The sequence below is a fragment of the Schistocerca nitens genome, chromosome 2 (genome assembly GCF_023898315.1).
Source record: "Schistocerca nitens isolate TAMUIC-IGC-003100 chromosome 2, iqSchNite1.1, whole genome shotgun sequence".
Classification (NCBI taxonomy): domain Eukaryota; kingdom Metazoa; phylum Arthropoda; class Insecta; order Orthoptera; family Acrididae; genus Schistocerca; species Schistocerca nitens.
In genome coordinates this window covers 682,881,919-682,906,189 of record NC_064615.1, presented here as the reverse complement: position 1 = coordinate 682,906,189, position 24,271 = coordinate 682,881,919, and the positions used below count along the sequence as shown (strand labels likewise).

Below are 24,271 nucleotides of genomic sequence, written 5' to 3'. Positions count from 1 at the left end.
GCTGACATACAATGATTGCTTTCCTCAAAGGAAGGAAAAGTCACTTTAAATGTAGGATCAAGAGGGAAGTGAAATGTTGAATGGAATACAATATGCTGCTTTCTTTTTTTGTATCCTGTCTTTCACTTAATTCTGAGGAATGATAGATAAGTTTGACATAATCTAGCTTTAAATTCATTATGTATTTAAAAAAACTTTTCTATTAAAGTGTACATTTTCTAAACATTTTCCTGTTCCAAATGTTTAGTATATTATTCATTAAATGTTGATAACAAATTGCTTCAGAAGAGGTTGTTACATTTACTTCATATACAGAAAACATACTTAGACAAGACATTGGATAAAGTTCTTACACACTAGCAAAATAATGCATTTACTGTAACAAATGAAACATTCTACTTACAACTCTCTAGAGAAATGCTGCATCTCTGTTGATCAAATGGAAATTTCTCAAGTTTCATCCAACAGTAAACAACAGCTTTTAATCTGCAATATATAACAAATAAGTATTAGTGAATGCTCTTAACATGCACTGTTACAACTCATAATGTACTATCAAACAGAAAATCCAAGATGGAATAATGACAATGTTATGAAAAAGATACATTACTACTGAAATATAGCGAAGATGCTGATTTTCAGATAGGCACAACAAAATGATTGACAAAAAAATAAGCCTCCAGCCAAAAGGCAATCATAGGAATCAGACAACATATACACATACACTCATCCAAACACAACTCACATTCGGTAGCCAGAGACTATTGTTATGTGTGTGTGAGTTGTGATTGTATGAGCGTGTGTATGATTCTGATGAAGGCCTTTTTAGCCAAAAGCTTACTTGTTTGATGGTCTTATTATTCTGCCTATCTGTGACTCAGCATCTCCACTATACGGTGAGTAGTATTGTCATAATGTACTATTTAGGAGAATATGCATATTAATGTGTTTGCTGGACTCTCAATGCTTCCTGAAACTTCAAAGCATGATGTGAAGTGAGCCACAAAATATATGATAGGTATGTAACAAATATTGCAAAATGTTTTCAATTCTATCTGAAAATCTGGTCTCAGTTCTGCTTAATGAATGAACATGTGATCTTTACATTGATCATTCATATAAAATTCATAATAATGCAAAAAATTGCAGTTCACAGGAATGAACCATCAGCAACATTCTAGTAGCACATAATCTGTAGATAGCATAGTATTTTAAAGTCTAATATGGCTGGTGACACAGAGACATTTTCTTTTTGGATGAAAAGTCCATGAATTCTCTTCTAATTTATCCATCCTCTTGTGTACACTTCAGTTATCTCTCAGTTCTTTTAATCCAGTGCTTACTGAATTTAAAATCTAAATCACAAAAAGCCACAAATTTCTTATCCAGTAATTTAAGAGGACATGATGAAAGCTGTCAGACTGTCACCATCTACTTAAATCAAGAATCTTACAAATTCAAAAACAAATTAGGCATATACCTTATTAATCATTCCTTCTGTAAATAATCCTATTATTTGATTGCAGACAGGCACAACAAAAAGGCTTGCACATTTAGCTTTTGGTCAAGCCTTCTTCACAAAAGGAGACACACACACACATTCATTAATACAAGCAAGCACACCTCACATATGCATGAGTGCCATCTCTGGCAGCTTGGGCCAGAATGCCTGGAGACGGCAGTAATGTGTGTGTGAGGTGTGCTTGCTAGTGTGATTGAATGTGAGTTTCCTTTATTGAAGGTGGTGAGTAGCAATCAGTCCTTTTCCTTATATTGTTGATATTCCAACCTGGAGTTTCCATTGTTTAATCTGATTATTTAAATCACTGAACTGAAGGATTCTGTTAGCTGGATGACAATGAGTAATGTTATATGGCACACAAATCTCAAATGTTTTACACTTTGGTTGCTCTGTTTTAATCTGTTGTGTGTGTGTGTGTGTGTGTGTGTGTGTGTGCGTGTGTGTGTGTGTGTGTGTGTGTGTGTGTGTGTGTGTGTGTGCGTGAAGGCGCTTCAAGACCACTTGAAAATAGCTGTAGGCTAAAATCAGTATTGCAGTAAATTAAACATCATACCATCATCACCTTCAACAGTTTCCAGCCCCAGTTTCTGCTCAGAACATAAGCCTTTCCATGTAATCCAGTTTACCCACAATCATTCTGTGTTCACTCTGGTCCAGTCATTGCCTCTTTTTTCAACACACTCCTCCACACTTTTCAGCTATCTTTTCCTTGGTCTTCCTCTTGGTCATTTCCTTCACATCTCCATTTCAAGTATCTTCTTAAGAATCCTTTTGTTTTCCATTCTCTTTTAGTGCAAATACCATCTTAGCCTTGGTGGTTCCATCCTGCTCTGCAAGGGTTCCTCTTTCACTGTTTTCCTTACCCTATCATTCCTCATCCTGTCTCTTCTCATTACTCCTATGCTACTAATGATGAACTTCTTTCCACATACCTGTCCTCTGCTTACATATCTTTTCTTCATTATCTATGTTTCAGAGGCCTAGGTAAGTACTGGGATGTGTTGTTGTTGTGGTCTTCAGTCCTGAGACTGGTTTGATGCAGCTCTCAATGCTACTCTATCCTGTGCAAGCTTCTTCATCTCCCAGTACCTACTGCAACCTACACCCTTCTGAATCTGCTTAGTGTATTCATCTCTTGGTCTCCCTCTACGCTTTTTACCCTCCATGCTGCCCTCCAATGCTAAATTTGTGCTCCCTTGATGCCTCAAAACATGTCCTACCAACCAATCCCTTCTTCTAGTCAAGTTGTGCCACAAACTTCTCTTCTCCCCAGTCCTATTCAATACCTCCTTATTAGTTACGTGATCTACCCACCGTATCTTCAGCATGTAGTAGCTTCTATTTATTATTTCTTTGCTTTTTTGCAGGATGTCTCTGTTTCAAGCCAGACTCCTAACACTTCACAGGAATGCTTCTGCCTGTCTCTTATGTTCACTGATCTCTTTCTTATGTCTTTCATTTTCCTCTATCACACTTCCCAAGTACCTGACACCACCACACTGCATCACACATTATACCACATCATAACAGCTGCTAAAAAGTCATTTGATAGATACACTGCTGACCTTCAAAATTGCAACATCAGGGCAGAAAACAAAGAATGAAATTTTTTTGTGCATATATGGCATAGCAGGAAAGTAAAGTGATTAAATTTGGAAGTGATTTTTGGAGTGTACAGGGTGTGATGCCTGGTACACAGAGCTGTCACATCTGTCAGCAACAATAGGTCTACTCCCACTGGGCATTTAATCAGACTGAGCTTTGGCAAGGTATGGGAAAGCAACAATACTGCTTGAACTCTTAACAAATGCAGTGGCTGGTGATGTATTGTGTGTAGGTCTCTTGAAACCCATTACGAGGGGTTTTCAGTGGGTGAGAGATCTGGAGAACACACTGACTAGGGATACAGTCATACACCCTCTGTATTGATGTAGGCCAGGGTAGCACAGGCAACAGGCTGTCTTGTGATATTTTTTTGTGAGATGATATCACAGAGAACTTGAAGCTAAGGCAGAGATGTACACAGTCAGAAGTACTGTGGCAGCTATTCAAATTATCAACTATGTGAACTAGGGGCGATCATGTTGTGCATACCTAATGGGTCCCCCATATTTTCACACAAAAGGCAGGGTCCGTGTTTAGGATGAACAATTCAATGTGGTAATGTTCTATCTCCTTGGAGCCCCCACACACAGATATGTCCAGCATGATGTTGTATGCAGAAGCCAGACTCATCTGAAAAGATGACATTTTGCTACTCCTGTGTTGTTGGCACAGCACTGTTGGAACACCTCTCTCTGCTGTTGCATTAAGGGAAGCCTCAACACTGGTCATCATTTTGCCAGTTAATGGTGTTCCAGATGTCATCATATTGTCTTTGCTACTACCTGACTTTCTGTAAGCACAGTTATTTCCTGACTCAAGGCATGTGATGTGGCTGTAGCATCTTGTATGGCTGAGCAAATAATATATTTGTCCTCCAGGTGATAGTCACAAGAAGCCATTGAGATTCCGCATGAAATGAGTATTACCGTTTTGAACCCATAAATTACATATTCAGGTAACACTTGTGGGTTCCTGATCAAAGAGAGCAGCAATATCGCAAATTGTCCACATGCTCATCTGATAGTATATTTCCGTTTTTATTTTTAATCATGGTAAAAAAAAAGGTCTCACACAAGAATGTACAATACTATCACTCATAGTGAAAAATGGACTAAGGGTACTTTACTTTTGTGCCCGATGTTTAGGAGCAGAGAGAAAATACCCCAGTGACAAGTCATTGTGAAATGCTATGAGATCCAATACAAGAAGGGCATGTACATGAAAGTTGTTGACAGCATGTCAACAGTTCTTCTACATCAACTTCTTTGTGGAAGTCTCAAGTTTAGACAGTATGTATTAGGTTGGTGCAAAAGTTTGTAGTATACAGATATGTATAATGGAGACTTCAGTCATCAATAATACATTCTCATTCACTATTTACAACAGTTTGCCACCACTGTGGTAACTTTTTGATCTGCGACTGTACAAATCACTTGGTTTTGAAGTGAAGAACTTGTTGTGCCATGTTTGGAGTGCATTTTAATCTGGAAAGGATGTTCCTTGAAGGTTGTTCTATAGGTAGTGGAAAAGGTGAAAATGTGAGGGCACAAGATCAGGTGAATAAGGTGGGTGGGGAATGACCTTCTAAACCAACTACTGCATTGCATTTTGTATCAGGCTAGCAGAATGCGGGCGGGCATTATCATGTAGTAGCATCACTTCACACAGTCTTCCTAGTCATTGTTCTTGGATTTCGCCTACAAGATGTCTCAGTTGTTGACAATAAATGTCAGCAGTGATGGTTACACCTCAGGGAGCAATTCGTAGTACACAACACCGTTACTTTTCCACCAAATACAAAACATTACTTTTGTACAGGGAGTTGCTGCTTTGCTTGGACTCAACCACTCTTTTCTTTTCCTTACATTAGCATAAAGCCACCATTTCTCATCACCAGTGATGATATAGGATAGGAATGGTCAACATTGTTGATGAGTCAATTGACGGTGAACAAGCAGAGATGCACATTTGACCACCCACTGATTTTTGTGATTTTGGCTTAGAGCATGCGATACCCATACATCCAATTTTTGAACCTTCCCCATTGCATGCAAATGTTGCACGGTAGTGGAAAGATCACATTTCATCACATTTTCCATTTCTGTAATACGCGGGCATAGATTGTTCTGAATTAACGTGTTAAAATGATGTCTTCCTATTTTCTTGCCATGCTCTGTCAAATGGCATTATCCCCAAATACAGTACAAATGTTTCTGGCTGTCTCTGTTGCTGTCACACATCTACTGAACGCAAACAGAAGAATATGTCAGAAATGTTCCAATTTCTCCACTTGGCACTCCATTTTCTAGCGTCCACACCTCCACTCACTATCTCCAAATAACGAAATGATGCTATGTTAACTCAAGCAGCAACAGTGAACTGCAAATAAAAAATGACAATCAAGGAATAAACCTATAGCAACCAGAATAATAACTTGCAAAACAAAAATGCAACTTAACAGTTGTGGCATCAAGGGGAAGTGCTGGTACGGGTGCTGCAGCATACTGGGGCTAGAAATTAGGGGTGCAGAGAGACGTCAATGGGATTGTTGGCTTTGAGTGCACAAGATGTGTCACACACATGGAGGGGTTTAATTTTGGTGGTGTGGGGCGTGAGCTTTGTTGAGTTGATAAATGATTCCTGTATGAGAGGTTAGCAGTTTGTGGAAAGCAAGTCAGAGTATATATATATATATATATATATATATATATATATATATATATATATATATATATATATATAATTTTTTTTTTGGGGGGGGGGGTGATAGCAGCAAACCAGGTGACATAAGAAAGTGGTTTGCATCTACACTTTCTCAGTGTAGAGGATGTATGCTATGTGATCAAAAGTGTCTGGACACCCTCAGAAACATAAATTTTGCAATGTGCTGTCACTTACTGCTAAGTATTCTATATCAGCGACCTCAGTAGTCATTAGACACCGTGAGAGAGCAGAATGGGGTGCTCCGCAGAACTCATGGACTTCGAACATGGTCAGATGATTGGGTGTCACTTATGCCATTCACCTGTACATGAGATTTCCACACTCCTAAACATCCCTAGGTCCACTGTTTTCCATGTGATAGCAAAATGGAAATGTGAAGGGACACATACAGCACGTCTGTTGACTGACAGAGGCTGCCAAAAGTTGAAGAGGATCGTAATGTGTAACAGGCAGACATCTATCCAGGCCATCACACAGGAATTCCAAACCGCGTCAGGATCCACTGCAAGTACTATGACAGTTAGGGGGGAGGTGAGAAAACTTGGATTTCATGGTCGAGTGGCTGCTCATTAGCCACACATCACGCTGGTAAATGCCAAACAACACCTCGCTTGGTGTAAGGAGTGTAAACACTGGACGATTGAACTGTGGAAAAAAGTTGTGTGGAGTGACGAATCACAGTATACAATGTGGCCATCCAATGGCAGGGTGTGGGTATGGCGAATGTCCAGTGGACATCATCTGCCAGTGAGTGTAGTGCCAACGATTAAATTCAGAGGCGGTCGTGTTATGGTGCGGTCGCGTTTTTCATGGAGGGGGCTTGCACTTCTTGTTGTTTTGCGTCTCACAGCACAGACCTACATTGATGTGCTTCCCGCTGTTGAAGAGAAATTTGGGAATGGCGATTGCATCTTTCAACACAATCGAGCACCTGTTCATAATGCACGGCCTGTGACGGAGTGGTTACACAACAGTAACATCCCTGTAATGGCCTGGCCTGCACAGAGTCCTGACCGGAATCCTATAGAACTCCTTTAGAATGTTTTGGAACGCTGACTTCATGCCAGGCCTCACCGACTGACATCGATACCTCTCCTCAGTGCAGCATTCCATGAAGAATGGGCCGTCATTCCCCAAGAAACCTTCCAGCACCTTATTAAATTTATGCCTCCGAGAGTGGAAACTGTCATCAGGGCTAAGGGCGGGCCAACACCGTATTGAATTCCAGCATTACCGATAGAGGGCGCCACAAACTTGTAAGTCATTTTCAGCCAGGTGTCCGGATACTTTTGATCACATAGTGTATGTATGTGTGCAAGCACGAACATGGATTTTGTGTTAAACACTCACGGTGAACGGTACCTTTGTGAGAAGACGACATTGCCATCTGGGTAGATGGAGAGCAGCACGTCCTTGGAGGAATCAGTGCCCATGATGGAAGAGCTCTGCTCATTGCCGAGGAAGAGGTGCGGCACCCAGACGCGGGTGAGCATCTCTGACTCGCCAACCACTTCTGGTACAACCGCAGGACCCATCAGCATACCGTAGGCCAGCCGCACGTCCATGTACCGCAGCTGCAGCAGCAGCTGTGCCTGAAATTGCTGTGCACACGCGGATCGTCAGCAGACTCATAGGAGGATGCGGACATCAGTGCGGGATCGTTGGCAAAGGTGCATCACAGTATGAGAGTGAAATGGCGCAGTAACTTGAAGCCCCCCCCCCCCCCCCCCCCCCACCGAAAAGCGAAATTAAAGACATGGTTTTTCTTACACACCTGCAAACAATATCATGATACTATGGGTAGAAAATAAGGGTTGACAACACATCTGCTTCAGTTTGTGGACAAGCGGGTTGTACGCTACTACAATATGTGCTCAACACTGTTTACAAACGAATCTTTGCACAAAAGAGTATTGCAGATAACTGACGTGGTTGAATATTGCGACTAGTTAATAGCAAACAAATTTTTTTTTCAACTATTGAAGTTTATTTATTTAAACAGCATGCTTCATTACATACTAACGTCACATGTTTTCAGTTTTCTTTTGGTAACACACAACAATTTAACCTCGATGGTGAATTAAATACAAAGCTGACGAACTCAGTCTCAGCATATTACAGTACCCTTAAATGAACGTTAATGAGTACAGAAGCAATGCCAATTACAGAGTTGGTTGACACATTGTTGTAGTATGCACCGACATAGGAAATGTTGTAGTTTGTATCGTACACGATTCTCTGTGTTACCTGCTGTTAAATTGCTGATACGACAGTGTTGTGAAAACCAGTGTTACTGAAGCTAGTATAGAGCAATCTTGATTTTGGGACGATACGTCGCAAAACAAAAAGAGGAAACATCGTGAAACACTTCTCCAAAACACCAAGACTAGAAGAAAATATGTCCTCTCAGGCCGAAAAAATGGATAATTCAACACAGATGCCGCTGTTGCTGTTTTGAAACAATAGAAGTATTATTGCTAATTCAAAATCGCCTTTGTCGGGTCCTGAAGCAAAATCAAAATCTTTCATTGGTGTATCGAGCTCTGACAGTCCACCACCAAGCTGTGAGCATGACATAAGTGATTGTTTGCATCAAACAACGAAAAAGTTGACAACCACATAAAGTTACAACATTTCCTAAACCTTTTTGTGCCCAACGCACCTTATAAATTTCCTCAGACTTTGCAAAGTGCCCAATATCATACGTTCACCCTAAGTTGTATGGAGAAATATTTTAGTTTAGTATTCTTTCCCAAAGAGGACGGTGCTTTCGGGAAGCACTGTGCGTTTTTCGCCAAGATAAGTACTGGTAAAGACGGTCATCAGAAGTCTGGAGCTCCGGTAACCTCCAAGTTTTCGAAGTGGAAGCATGCTCTTGTGTTTTTCAACATTCATGCGAGCAACGCCTACCATAAGGCTGCTGTAGTCGACAGTGACAATTTTGTTCATATGGTGGTGAACGAGACAGAAGATACAAAACACTGGTTGCACTAAGACTTGGTGGAGCAGGCGAAAAAAACAGAAAGCGCTCTATCATCGAGGCGGTGACTCTCTGTGAACATGGGTAACTTTCACGCTATGCAAAAATATCGCGCGAAATGTGACGAAAATCTCTGAGCAAGGTTGGAAGGAACTGGTAAATGCGCAAAGTACATTAGTGCCCCAATCCAAAATCATATCATCAGTTGCATCAATAACCAACTCCTGGGAAGGATTGTTCAGCGCATTAATAATGCCAAAGGTTTTCATGGTTCTCATGGATGAAACTGCTGTCATTGCCGGAACAGAGGAACTCTCTCTTTGTGCCTGTTATATGTCCCTGGTGTTCGAAATATGTGAAGATTTCCTGCAATTTGTTTCAGTGTTTGATGTGACTGGCAAAGGATTAGCTGGATCTAAAATTGAAAACTTGGTAAAATTTGGTCTTGATGTGTCGTTTTTACGAGAGCAGGGCTATGACGGAGCTGTCTCTATGTCGGGGAAAGCCCGTGAGGCTCATGCATTCAAACAACAGGACTACCCTTTAGCTGTATATTCTCACTGTGCAGCTCAAAATTTTAATTTGGTAGTCACCGACACGTGCAACATTTCATTTACCACGAATTCACTAGGAACACTGGAAACTGCAGGTACTAATTTCCTTGGGACGCCAGTGCGCAGGCAAACTAGTGCCCTTGAATAATTAACCGATGCTCGAGTCAGGAGTCTGAAGCACACCACACTCTCTAGATGGATTGAGTGTCTTCACAGCGCACAAGACTTTATAAATATACGGTTGTGTTGTTTCGGCTCTGGGGAAAATTCAAGAATTTGACAACAAGATCATATCCCACGATGCCATTGATTCTGTTAGCAGCCACCAACAAGGGAGATGTTGCTCGTTTATACTATCTGAACTATTTGCGATGGGTGAGTCTATTTGTCTTCACCTTCAGCGCCAACATATAGATACTGCAGAGTTAATCAACACTGCCAGAGATCTCGAAAGGGAACTGCTGGCAATGAGAGAAAATGTTGATGATACTTTCAGCTGGATTTTCTTAGAACCAAGGAATTAGCTTCAACCAGTTGAATTTAAATCAAGCAACCAAGCATTTCTACCAACCAAACACATCGTGCAAATCAGGATACTAGTGATGATTTTTAAGATTACTACAAAGTGTCTGTTCTCATTCCGTTTCTGTATGCCTTTATTAGTTCACTGCAGGACCGGTTTTGGACACATGGTGAACTTTTTAGCAACTTTGTCTTCTATCACGAAAAACTGGAGACATAGGTACAACTGATGAAGTTTATGCTTTTGAACCATTAATCGCCGATTTAACAACGACACATACTGAGTTGAAATTCTTTCATCAACATACAAGTCGACTGGAGCAGTTGCCTCAAAACTTAATGGGAGCTTGTTTTGCCTGCGACCGTCAGATCTATCCTAATGTGTTTCGGGTTCTACAGCTGTTGGCAACTCCACCACTGACAACGGTGAGAGAATCAAGAAGCAACCAAGAGAGACACGTCTGAATGGGATCGCCATGATGACAATTCATCAAGCAGAAAGTATTGATATCCAAAGTGTAATAAAGCATATGGCAAAGCAAAGAGACTGCTGTCTTCTTTTTGTTCTTTAAATTTCTAGTAGACGATTTAAATATTTGTTCTACTTATTTTTATTAAAGTATCAGACAAAAGCAGATTTTATACTCGTCAAAGTGTCGTCTGTAGTCGCTGACGATGCCTTCCTTCTCGATCAGCATCACCTAAGTTTGCGCAGCCTTATTCGTATTGTTGGCACTGTTTCATTACATCTGGACGCATTATTGTATTTTGTATATTTACTGCCAGAATTTCATCGTGAATCTGTGTGGAATTTAGACGTGTTGCTCACAAGAACACGGAATTACACTATAAAAACGGGCAATTAATAGAATCGGTGTACAGAATTTTCTTAGCACCTAGATTATGTTTTATTAAAATTATTCACACTTTGTAACCTTATAAAATTAATTTAATGGTGCAATTCGTAACCTCAATCAATCGTTTTCGTAATGTCAGTAGAGTTGTAATTAAACAAGTGTAAACCAATGACACAATTTATTTTTGTAATTTTGGTCATTAAATTAGTATGGAGCAATAAAATTAATTTTCATTTGAAAGGCATAGTCCCCCGCCCCCCAGAACAAAGTTGTATTCATGAAACTGCGTGGCATAGCTTGATTCTTGTGAGCAAATGAAAGGCATAGTCCCCCGCCCCCCAGAACAAAGTTGTATTCATGAAACTGTGTGGCATAGCTTGATTCTTGTGAGCAACACGTCTAAATTCCACACAGATTCACGATGAAATTCTGGCAGTAAATAGACAAAATACAATAATGTGTCCAGATGTAATGAAATAGTCCTAACAATACGAATAAGGCTGCGCAAACGTAGGCGATGCTGATCGAGAAGGAAGGCGTCGTCAGCGACTACAGACGACAATGTTCAGAGAATCGAGGACTAATTCACAGCAAAGGCACAACGCACTAGGCAGTGCTCATAGTCCTGCCAACGAAGGATAATTCGGTGAAAAATTCGTGTAGTCGCAAATTTTTGTAGTGGTCAGACTGAGTACCGTGAACAACATACCGAAATTCCCGACCGATGGTGTTCGAGCGTTGGGGTAGGGGTGAGACGGCGTTTTAAGTTCCTACAAAAAAACTTCTCCTCATTTTTTTCTGTCGGGCTAATACTTTTCGTCCTGCAGGGGATGGAAAAATCGCAGATTATTAAAAAGTATTGCATTAACGGTATGAAATTAATGTTAAACTTTAAACGTAGAGGGTTAAAAACAAATATTAAATTGTATATCAAGTACTGCATAAGTACCGTATTAAGGGATAAATTGTGTACCGGGGATGTACTGGGTGGAGGGGGGACATTTGTGGGGTAGAAGCACGACAAAAGGTGCGTCACCGGATAGTGTTGATGCACTTCCGCCTTCATGGGTCTGCAGACTGAAGACTGAGCCGATGATTCCCCATTCTGTCTACCCTACTATGTGACAAGAAGCACCTCCAGTTATACCGATCCTCCGCAGCGCGCCTTACGAATCACTGACGACGCATTGCGCATACATGCGAGGGAGGTGTTTATTTTCTACGAGGTGCGTTAATACTATACAGGGTGGTCGGAAATTCCCGTTACAAACTTCTAGTACATGTAGAGGGTAGTGAGTACAGAACATTTTGAATAGGAACCCACGTCCGGAATCGTATCGTTTCCGTTCTACGACAGTTTCAATTCAGATGTGTACCTCGTCAACGTCTGCTTAGGGCAAGAGAAACGTCTCAGAGTTCCCTGTCCAGGTACGCAACAGGGTAGACACGATGATGTGTACTACGCCAAACGATCCCCAGATGTCACTTATTGTCCGCTTTGCTGTGAGACCGAGTCAATACCTGTGCATCACCGATAGAGGAAACATGGTGCAGTACACGTTTGCGGAATACACAAAAATGGCTCTGAGCACTATGGGACTCAACTGCTGAGGTCATTAGTCCCCTAGGACTTAGAACTAGTTAAACCTAACTAACCTAAGGACATCACAAACATCCATGCCCGAGGCAGGATTAGAACCTGCGACCGTAGCGGTCTTGCGGTTCCAGACTGCAGCGCCTTTAACCGCACGGCCACTTCGGCCGGCCTGCGGAATACACAGACATGCTCCTTGTGTATGGCGAAGCTGGAGCTAACGGAAGAGCTGCTAGTCGACTGTATCACGAACGTTTTCCACACCGTCACACTCCATCGCACAAACTGTTTACCCAACTTACACAACGGCTACGAGAAACGGGTACCTTCACCGTGAGGAGGCAGGACTGTGGTGCTCCACGGCGATGCCCCACTCCCGAATGCGAAGAAGGTGTACTGGGTCGCATGGAAGATAGCCTGTCAACGAGTTCGCGAACAATTGCGCGTGCAATGGCTATAGTCACAGTACCGTCTTGGACGTCCTGTATGAACAACAATTACATCCGTACCACTTACAAAGGGTACACGCTATGGGTCCAGCAGACTTTCCACAACGCTTCGCCTTCTGCACATGGATCCTGCACAGTTGCATCGACGCGCCCCTGTTTCCACGTCGAGTTTTCTTCACAGATGAATGTAGATTCACGAGGGATTGTGTTCTGAAAGCTCGAAATAGCCATGTCTGGGCAGACGAAAATCCTCATGCCACGCATGTTCAGGGCTTTCAAGACAGGTTTGGAATTAACGTGTGGGCAGGTATTCTGGATGGACCATACCTCCTTCAAACCAAGCTCACGGGTCCCGCATACTTCGTCTTCCTACGACACGTAATGACCCGTTCTTGGAAGCTGTGCCATTAAATGTCCGTCAGGAAAAGAGGTCTCAGCGTGATGGAGCAACACCTCACTTTTCACTGGCTGTCCGGAGACATCTCAGCAGACGGTATGGTGAAAGACGGATAGGCCGTGGTGGCCCAACCGCATGGCCGCCACGATCGCCGGATTTAACCCCTATGGACTACTTCGTGGGGGGTCATATGAAGAACCTAATTTATGAGACACCTGTCGAGACGGGGGAAGATCTGCTGGCACGAGTTCTGGCCACTGCACAAGACACTGAAGAGACACCAGGTGGGATGGAGAGTGTGTATCAGAATATAGGTACAACATGTGTAACAACGTTGGTGGTCGCCACATCGAGCAGCTGTTGTAATGCATCGGTACGTTACGGATGGTGCCGTAGATGTTGGGTTCTTGTTGTCGACCAATGTAAACCATACGGTGTAGGTTATAAGGCAAACGCGTAAGTAATAACGGAACGAGTCAGTATTCTTTTCAAATGGATTGAAACAATTGTACTGGGTCACGCCTAAGTATATTCCTCACGTGGGTGTGGATGAGATAATCATCTGCATTGAAACTGTCGTAGAACGGAAACGATACGTTCCTATTCAAAATGTTATGTACTCACTACCCTCTACATGTTCTAGAAGTTTGTAACGGGAATTTCCAACCACCCTGCATGGAATACAGATATGAGTTACCAATAATACTAATGCAGATAACACTTATGGACACAATCTACACAAATATCTGCACCTTGTTCTACACTACTAGAGGGGAACCTGATTCTTAGTCATTCGGTACGGCAGCTACGGACTGTGCGGCTTGTCCCGGCGGAGGTTCGAGCCCTCCCTCGGGCATGGGTGTGTGTGTTTGTCCTTAGGATAATTTAAGTTAAGTAGTGTGTAAGTTTAGGGACTGATGACCGTAACAGTTAAGTCCCATAAGATTTGACACACATTTGAACATTTTTGGTACGGCAGCTGCGGTGGTCTCCCGGGAAAGGCGACTTCCTCCAACACGAGCACTGCTTGATATTCAGTTGCAGAGAGACTATATCTCCCCAGCATTTGCTGTTCGGTTCTCTTATGTAAACATGCCAAATAACTTCACTAAGCACGTCTCTATATACCAGAGTTATTTGTGGTTTCTTAAATGAGTACTTATTTGCAGGTGTAAAGTAAGGTTTTATATAAAATACTTTCCTACAAATAATGGCTCAGACGCGTTTAATTTATAACGGTGGTGTAGTCGGTGACCTGGCGATGTTGAGGGGAAAGGGGTTGGACTGGTAAATGTAGCACCTTGCTGCTACAGCATATTGTAAAGCCAAGTAATTGTGTTGTAGTCACTTGGTGATGAATTAATGAGTGACCAGAAAGTTACTGCAGTTCTCGCACTATTATCTGTATTATTGGTAGATAAATCTTTTTCATTAGGAATTGTAGAATAGGCTGCACCGGGTGGAGCCACTTACCACACATTCGCAGTATTTCTTCCAACGTGAGTGTGAATATGTCTGACGGAATGGACTGATCGTGTTCAAGTCTAGAACAGTAATCTTCTGCAATGCGATGCTTGCTTATACTGAAGTATCTGAAGTTCTGTGACACCTGTGTGACCTACTTACGACGCGGAGTGAGACAATTAATGCCTCTGCTCCTCTTCAGATGTTGGGAGAGTTGAGGCGGGGGTGATGCATCCTGTGAACAGTGTTCCAGACATTGATGGTGGAGACACTGCCGAATACACATTGAAAGTAAAGCATGTTACACTTGTAATAAGCTCTTCAGTGTGGCAGATGGTTGACAGCTCCAGTTGAGTTTTTTACCGAATAGCTCACTTAACAATTACACTTAATAAACTCAAAAAACTCCATTATATAAAAACAAGTTTAGTGAACAGAACTTGATAGTAAATGTTGGGGCGGTATAGTCTGTCTGTAAACTGAAAGGCGAGCAGTGTTCGTCGTGGGGGAAGTTGCGTTTCCCTGCTGTGCAGGATGACTAAGAATCAGTTTCCCCTCTAACAATGCACAACAGTGTGCAGAAATTTACGCAGTTTCTGTCCATATGCATTCTTTGCGTTTGTGTTGTTAGCAACTCGTATCTGCATTCCATGTAGTGTTACGGCATTTTATTGAAAGACTCCCGGACATATCGAAACATCCTGTAGTTGCTGCTTGTGACATTGTGGAGTAGGTAGATTGGGCAGTCACCGGTTAGATCTTCAGTTTGCAGGCCTATGAAGGAGAGAAGTGCATGAACACAATTTAGCAACCTATTTTCCCTCGCACTTCTACCTTACAACCGCGCCCCCTCCACCCTTTTACACCCGAGATACAGTTTTTATCCTTTAATACAGATCTGCTGCACTTGGACGTGGTACACACATTAATACTTGTTTTTAACCCTCTTCATTTAGAGATAAACAATTAATTTTATGCCGTTGCACAATATTTTTAATAATCTGCGATTTTACATTCCCTGCAATGGAAACTATTAGCCCTAGAGAGAAAAAACGAAAACATTTTTGCAGGAAATTTAACGTCATTTAATTTTGGATTGTGAAATATTTCCCCTACAAGTCAAATTTTTTGAGTAATTCCAGAAAATCGTAATAAAGTGACTTTTAACCCTCACCCCCACTCCAACGCTCGCACCCGATCCGTCAGGATTTTTAGCATGTTGTTCATGGCACTCACTGCACTGTACATAAATTTGCGATTACACGAACTTTTTTCCGTTCATCGATCTGTTTTGGTCTTTGTTGACTGGGCTATCATTCAATCGTCCGAGATCGTATGCAGTTTCGGAAACTTTTCTTACGCTGGCTTCGACTTTGTGCGAGAACTAATGAGGCGACAGAATATTTTCGGTGGGACGTTTAGAAGTAGAAGTATCTGTCATACAATCCAGATATTGCTCCAAGTGATTTCCATCTTTTCGCCAAACTGAAAAAAAAAAAAACACTTGCGGAAAACTGGGAAAGAGATTTTCCAGCGATGAGGACATTTTCAAGTGGCTTCGTGACCAAGGAGCCGATTTTTACTGTCGAAGCGTTGTTTGCAGAGCGTTGGTGACTATGCTGGAAAAAAAAGTGCCATGTATCTGCGTCACTTTGATGCGTGCCACAACATTCAATAAATGTTACTTGGCTTGAGTGAAGTTCTCTCATATAATTTTCTCAGTTAGGTCCTGTTCAAGTTGTTAAATATACGCAACATAGCGCTAACAACTTATTGGGCCATTTAATTTTTTCACTGAAACGGAACATTCCAGAAAATCGTAATAAAGTGACTTTTAACCCTCACCCCCACTCCAACGCTCGCACCGTCACGCCAGAGTGGGAAATTTGAACTACAGAACGTCACATAGTAAATGGACGTTTTTAGATTGTCTATCCCACTGCTGTCAGTGCTGGGAAGGAGGCGGCACATACGTTATTAACTTTGGGACTGCCGGTCATTTGAGTAGCAATGGAACAGTAAACGAAGGAGCATCGCACGTTCGCGCTCGATACCTGTGTCCCGAGTACCGAGTACCGAGTCTAACGTTGCAACGCGGAGGATATTTCGTCGCCATTTTAATCGCACAACTCTAGGTTGCAATGCGAGTCTGTTATGGGTTCCAGCTGTCAGTTCAAAAGGGAACATTCTTAAGGGGAAGTCACCTGGTGTTCACAAAATAGCAGGGGCATCTGAAAACATCGTCATTGTGAAAGAGGCACTCATCAGCTGTCTGAGACAGTCTGCACGTTAACATGCAAACTGTCTGTGGATGAGCTGTGAGTCTCTGAGAAAACTCTTACGACAGGATTTAAAGTTCCTTCGATATAAAATGACAATGGGTCAGGAGATCAAATCAAAGGAACTTTCAACAATGAGAAGACTTTACTGTGCATATGCATATGATCTTCGGAGCTGATCCAAATATAATAATATATCTATGAGCGATTGGGCGCATTTTCACTTAAATGGGTCAATCAATAAGCAGAACTGTTGTTTTTGGGCCCCTGATCAGCCTAGCGTAGTTCATAAAGGAACTCCTCACTCTCCACGTGCGACTGTGTGGTGTGCCACAGCTGATTTTGGTATAATGGGGCCTTATTTTTTTGAGGCGTGTGTGTATAGCAGTGACAGAATTCCGAAAGTTACATACAGTTGCTGAACACGTCCTTTCTGCGAGAATTGATGAGACGACAGTTAAACACGAGGGGTATGTTTCAATGGGATTGTGCACCATCGCACGTTGAAAATACACCCGTGACAGTTTGAGGAACATTTTCCTGGACGCCTAATTTCTTGTTTTTGTGATGTGCCGTGGACACCACGGTCACCAAATATGTCCGCTTATTTATTAATGTGGAGGAATTTGAAAGAGTGAAGCTATGTTACCGAACCCCACAGCTGAAAGCTGCCTTTCAAGGAGAGCCGGGATCGATTAGACAACCGTGTTGACCAACCAAATTCTGTAAGAGAGTTGAAAACTGTATTCGAGAGAATGACCACCATTTGCGTGACAATTTTTCGTAAGTAGCCATGTAAATGAAATAGAAAATGTTTGGTTTTGTGCAAACAAAATATTTTTCCTTAAACATCGAGAGGCCGGGTTTGAACGTCACAGTGATTTATTAGGCACAGTCTTGTTGGAGGTGATATGCTCTTACCTTTCCGATCTCTGAGCAGACTTATCCATCGAGTTATACGGGGAGCTACATTTAACGCTGACTCCAAACATGGTGCAACTTGACATTTTCCAAATTAACAAATCATTGTCAGAGATGGAAACAACGTTACGTGATCAAATAAATCCTAGAAACGAGCGATTGTCGAACTCTGGACCCATGAACTTGTAATCTGGCACTGAACCACTGTGGTACCTTTCTTATGTAATCAAAACTCTTGGCAAACTCTGCATCATCGCTCTTCAACTAGGCAGTTCTAAAATGAGCAATTTCCACATGGTTTTCAAACAACCCGAATCATGTTTCCTGAAATCACTGCAAACTTCACTAAGTATTAAATTCCGCCATAACCACAAATGCTTCCAAAACATGACCAGGACCTTCTCGTAAAGTTCGATCTACTATTGTTCTCTATAATTCGATTTATCATACTATTAAAGTTGTGCCGTCTTTCATTTTGGAAACTTTCGTAATATACGCTCCTTTGGCATTTTTTCTGCTTGTTACCCATTTCTTTTGTCTCTTGTAATAGTAGTCGTTTCTCTGGAGCGATATTTTCCCTCTATTCCTAATTTTCGGTTACTTTCTCTACGTCTGAGGCACTACTGTCACATTTTGCTACATTATTTCTTTCTTCTCGTGAAGTTAATCAGAATCAGACCCACATCTCCAGTTTCGCGAGCCACATCCGTTCTTAGCAAGTTACAAGAACAACACCAACGTATTACACTAACTTTGTTGTGACTGAGGATGTAGTAATTGACTCATTCCGCCCCAGAATGGCAGAGAGATGATCACATCGACATCGATTACTATTAAACCTCAGCCGGCCGAGGTGGCCGAGCGGTTCTAGGCGCTACAGCCTGGAACCGCGCGACCGCTGCCGTCGCAGGTTCGAATCCTGCCTCGGGCATGGATGTGTGTCATGTCCTTAGGTTAGTTAGGTTAAAGTAGTTCTAAGTTCTAGGGGACTGATGACCTCAGTAGTTAAGTCCCATAGTGCTCAGAGCCATTTGAACTAGTAAACCTCTTTCCTTAAGCTGACTCATGCCTGGGGCATACTTGGTTCAAATGGCTCTGAGCACTATGCGACTTAACTTCTGAGGTCATCAGTCGCCTAGAACTTAGAACTAATTAAACCTAACTAACCTAAGGACATCACACACATCCATGCCCGAGGCAGGATTCGAACCTGCGACCGTAGCAGCAGAGCGGTTCCGGAAGTCAAAGAAAAGGAAAAATGTGTTAGAAAAGAAAGTAAGGGTATCATAAGCTGCGTTACATGTCAATTGTGTTGTTGAGTGAAAAGTTCTATCTCATTCATTTAGATTGTCCTTTTGAAATGTGCTCCTCTTGCATCAGCTGAAGTAGAAAGAAGTTTTTTGAAGCACAGCTGACATTGGATTTCTTTTTTATTTGAAAATTTACACAGGTTTTCACTATATAGTGCAACTCAGAGCTCATAAACTGAGCTAAAAAAGAGGATTAAGAAAAAAAGAAAGACAAACATCACAGGTTAACTATGTTCTGAAAATGTTAATAAAAGCATACTAAAAGATCGAATTCCATAGTTTAGCTTGCTTCTCATGTGCATTTTATTCTTAAATAAATACACTACTGGCCATTAAAATTGCTACACCAAGAAGAAATGCAGATGATAAACGGGTATTCAGTAGACAAATATATTATACTAGAACTGACATGTGATTACATTTTCACGCAATTTGGGTGCATAGATCCTGAGATATCAGTACCCAGAACAACCACCTCTGGCCGTAGTAACGGTCTTGATACGCCTGGGCATTGAGTCAAACAGAGCTTGGATGGCGTGTACAGGTACAGCTACAAATGCAGCTTCAACACGACACCACAGTTCATCAAGAGTAGTGACTGGCGTATTGTGACGAGCCAGTTGCTCGAACACCAGTGACCAGACGTTTTCAATTGGTGAGAGATCTGGAGAATGTGCTGGCCAGGGCAGCAGCCAAACACTTTTTGTACTCAGAAAGGCCCGTACAGGACCTGCAACTTGCGGTCGTGCATTATCCTACTGAAATGTAGGGTTTCGCAGGGATCGAATAAAGGGTAGAGACACGGGTCGTAACACATCTGAAATGTAACGTCCACTGTTCCAAGTGCCGTCAATGCGAACAAGAGGTGACCGAGACGAGTAACCAATGGCACCCCATACCATCACGCCGGGTGATACGCCAGTATGGCGATGACAAGTAAACGCTTCCAATGTGCGTTCACCGAGATGTCGTCAAACACGGATGCGACCATCATGATGCTGTAAACAGAAGCTCGATTCATCCGAAAAATGACGTTTTGCCATTCGTGGAGCCAGGTTCGTCGTTGAGTACACCATCGCAGGCGCTCCTGGCTGTGATGCAGCGTCAAGGGTAACCACAGCCATGGTCTCCAAGCTGATAGTTCATGCTGCTGCAAACGTCGTCGAACTATTCGTGCAAATGGTTGTTGTCTTCCAAACGTCCCCATCTGTTGACTCGGGGATCGAGACCTGGGTGCACGACCCATTACAGCCATGCGGATACGATGCCTGTCATCTCGACTGCTAGTGATACGAGGCCGTCGGGATCCGGTACGGCGTTCCGTATTACCCTCCTGAACCCACCGATTCCATATTCTGCTAACAGTAATTGTATCTCGACCATTGCGAGTAGCAATGTCGGGATACGATAAATCGCAATCGCGATAGGCTACAATCCGACCTTTATCAAAGTCGGAATCGTGATGGTACGCATTTCTCCTCCTTACACGAGGCATCACAACAACGTTTCACCAGGCAAGGCCGGTCAACTGCTGTTTGTGTATGAGAAATCAGTTGGAAACTTTCCTCATGTCAGCACGTTGTAGGTGTCGCCACCGGCGCCAACCTTGTGTGAATGCTCTGAAAAGCTAATCATTTTCGTAGCAGAGCATCTTCTTCCTGTCGGTTAAATTTCGCGTCTGTAGCACGTCATCTTTGTGGTGTAGCAATTTTAATGGCCAGTAGTGTAGTTCATTTCGTGAAGTGTTTATTATAAACTGTTACAGTTGCAATACGTATATGAGGGTCGTTCAATAAGTAATGTCCCATATTTTTTTCTCAGAACATATTCATTGTTAATAAGAGTTGGTGACAACATACATCAACATGTCTCATCCATTCCCTATTTTTCTACGTTATCTTCATCACGTTCTCTCGCCGTACGCCAACGCTGTGGAAGAGCATGTATTCCCTGCTGGTAGAAGCTCTTGTCCTGCAGGCGTAGCCATGTTTTCACTGCCTGACTGACACTCTCGTCATCTTCAAAGTGTGTTCCCCGTAGAGAATCTTTAAGCGACCCAAAGAGATGGGAGTCTGAGGATGCCAAGTCTGGACTGTAGGGTGTATGTGGGAATGATGTCCAATCTAATTTGGCGATGTATTCCCGGGTTCTCGGACTTGTGAGTAGGCGTGCATTATCGTGTTGGAGCAAGATTTCTGTAGGATTAATGTCCGATCGAACACGTCCGGAACGGATCTTGAGTTTATTCAGAGTCTTCACGTATGCCTCTGAATCGATGGTTGACTCTCTTGGCATCGCATCCACGAGAATGACGCCATCAAAGTCTCAGAAGATTGTCACCTGACTTTTCCGGCAGAGGGGGTTGTCTTGAATTTCTTCTTTTGTGGAGAATGAGGATGATGCCACTCCATGGACTGCCTTTTTGTTTCAGGCACAAAGTGGTGCATCCAGCTTTCGATCCCCGTAACGATCCGTCGGTCTTAAAACGCTCCAACAATTCAAATGAAATGGCTTTTCTTTGAATCTTGTGGTCCACTGTGTGCATTCATGGAACCCATCGTGAGTACTTCTTTGAATATCCGAGAGTCTCGATCATTGCAGACGCCCTTCCAATGCTGACCGACAACTGCAGAACCAATAGTCGAGTTGTGATGCGCCGGTCGGCACGAATAATGGCATCCGCACGATTTAGCATATCTAGCGCTGTGGCTGTGACAGGACGTCCCGAGTGTGGCTGATCAAGGAGATCTCATTCTGCATTTCCTGAGGCTGTAACTGAAGTGTTGGCAGAAGTGCCAACACCGTGTTGCTAGAGGAGGCCGAAATGCACGCGTTTAATTACACGCAGGCTGGCGCGAGGTCTGGAACAGTTACGGGAATTAATAGTAGCAAATAAAGTACGTAGTTGATATAATACTTAACTTTAATCCACAATTGTTGTACATCGCTCTTAACGGTACATGCTTCATATAATATCAATTGAATACGGCGCCTTGCTAGGTCGTAGCAAATGACGTAGCTGAAGGCTATGCTAACTATCTTCTCGGCAAATCAGAGCGTAATTTGTCAGTGAACCATCTCTAACAAAGTCGGCTGTACAACTGGGGCGAGTGCCAGGACGTCTCTCTAGACCTGCCGTGTGGTGGCGCTCGGCCTGCTATCACTGACAGTGGCGACACGCGGGTCCGACGTATACTAATGGACCGCGGCCGATTTAAAGGCTACCACCTAGCAAGTGTGGTGTCTGGCGGTGACACCACAGTAACTTTCTTTACTCATCGCCCAACTGTACTCCTATCAACTGCAGCATCACCATACACTGCACACAAACGTTTATGGACGTTCACCACGGTTTCTTTGTCTGCACAGAAGAAGTCAGTAACAGCACGCTGCTTGTAACGTCAGTCGTATGTAGACGCCATTTTGACGCCGTACTACGGCTCTGCCATCTGCCGGAACGGTTCGAAGTTTCACCGGCGCACAGAACAAACATCAATGTGGGGCATTACTTATTGAGTGACCCACATATTTTGGCCTCTAGTTTGGAACCGACTGGTTCACTCTCAGGTAACTTGATTCCGACCAGTTTAAACTTGGAAACTGAATAAATCACGGAACAATGTAGATAGAGAGGTACAAATTGACACACATGCTTGGAATGACATGGGGTCTTATTAGAACCAAAAAATACAAAGGTTAAAAAAATGTCCGACAGATGGCGCTTCATCTGATCAGAATAGCAGTAATTAGCATAACAAAGTAAGACAAAGCAAAGATGATGTTCTTTACAGGAAATGCTCAATATGTCCACCATCATTCCTCAACAATAGCTGTAGTGGAGGAATAATGTTGTGAACAGCACTGTAAAGCATGTCTGGAGTTATGTTGAGGCATTGGCGTCGGATGTTGTCTTTCAGCATCCCTAGAGAAAAAATGGCTCTGAGCACTATGGGACTCAACATCTTAGGTCATAAGTCCCCTAGAACTTAGAACTACTTAAACCTAACTAACCTAAGGACATCACACACACCCATGCCCGAGGCAGGATTCGAACCTGCGACCGCAGCAGTCCCGCGGTTCCGGACTGCAGCGCCAGAACCGCTAGACCACCGCGGCCGGCCATCCCTAGAGATGTCGGTCGATCACGATACACTTGCGACTACAGGTAACCCCAAAGCCAATAATCGCACGGACTGAGGTCTGGGGACCTGCGAGGCCAAGCATGACGAAAGTGGCGGCTGAGCACACGATCATCACCAAACGACGCGCGCAAGAGACCTTTCACACGTCTAGCAATATAGGGTGGAGCGCCATCCTGCATAAATATCGTACGTTCCAGCAGGTGTTTATCAGCCAGGCTGGAGATGATGCGATTCTCTAACATATCGGCATACCTCTCACCCGTCACGTTTTTCCTCGAAGAAAAAACGCCCGATAACGGCAGATGTGGTAAATCCAACCCATACCGTGACTTAATCGTCGTACAATGGAGTTTCCATGGCAGTTCTAGGATTTTCGGTAGCCCAAATTCTGCAGTTGTGGGCGTTGACAGACCCTCGGAGCGTGAAATGAGCTTCGTCGGTCCACAACACGTTACTCAACCAATCGTCATATTCCGCCATCTTTTGAAACGCCCACACCGCAAATGCCCTCCGCTTCACTAAATCGCCAGGTAACAGTTCACGATGCCGATGGATTTTGTACGGATAGCATCGGAGGGTACGCCTAAGTGCCAACCAAACAGTAGTGTATGGAATGCCGGTGCGACGTGCGACTGCACGAGCGCTGACTTCGCCGTGCATAGACCGAACCCGCTACAGTCTCCGTTTCTTCTGAATTGTCTCAGCAGCATTACGCCTTGTGCTCGGTCGGCCACTACGGGGTCTATCGTCGAAACAACCTGTGGCTTCGAACTTCGAAATCATTCTCGCCACAGCTGCATTTGTCAACGGAACTTTACCCGTTCGAATCCCCTTCCTATGGCGATAGAATCGTAACGCTGAACTAGCACATTCCCCATTCTGATAATACAGCTTCACTGAAAGCGCCTTTTCAGGTAACGTCAACATGCTGCGACTGCTGGCGCATCTGTT

General features: G+C 43.1%; 1 protein-coding gene across 1 annotated transcript in view; it reads right to left on the bottom strand.

Moving 5' to 3' along the window:
* Positions 1-24,271, bottom strand: part of LOC126234555 (pH-sensitive chloride channel 2-like) — a 279,036-nt gene that overhangs the window by 43,305 nt on the left and 211,460 nt on the right. The window contains exons 4-5 of the mRNA XM_049943255.1: positions 7,214-7,452; positions 404-486 (exon numbers count right to left, since the gene is read on the bottom strand). Coding sequence (XP_049799212.1) covers positions 404-486; positions 7,214-7,452 — 322 coding nt within the window. The remainder of the gene's footprint in view (positions 1-403; positions 487-7,213; positions 7,453-24,271) is intronic.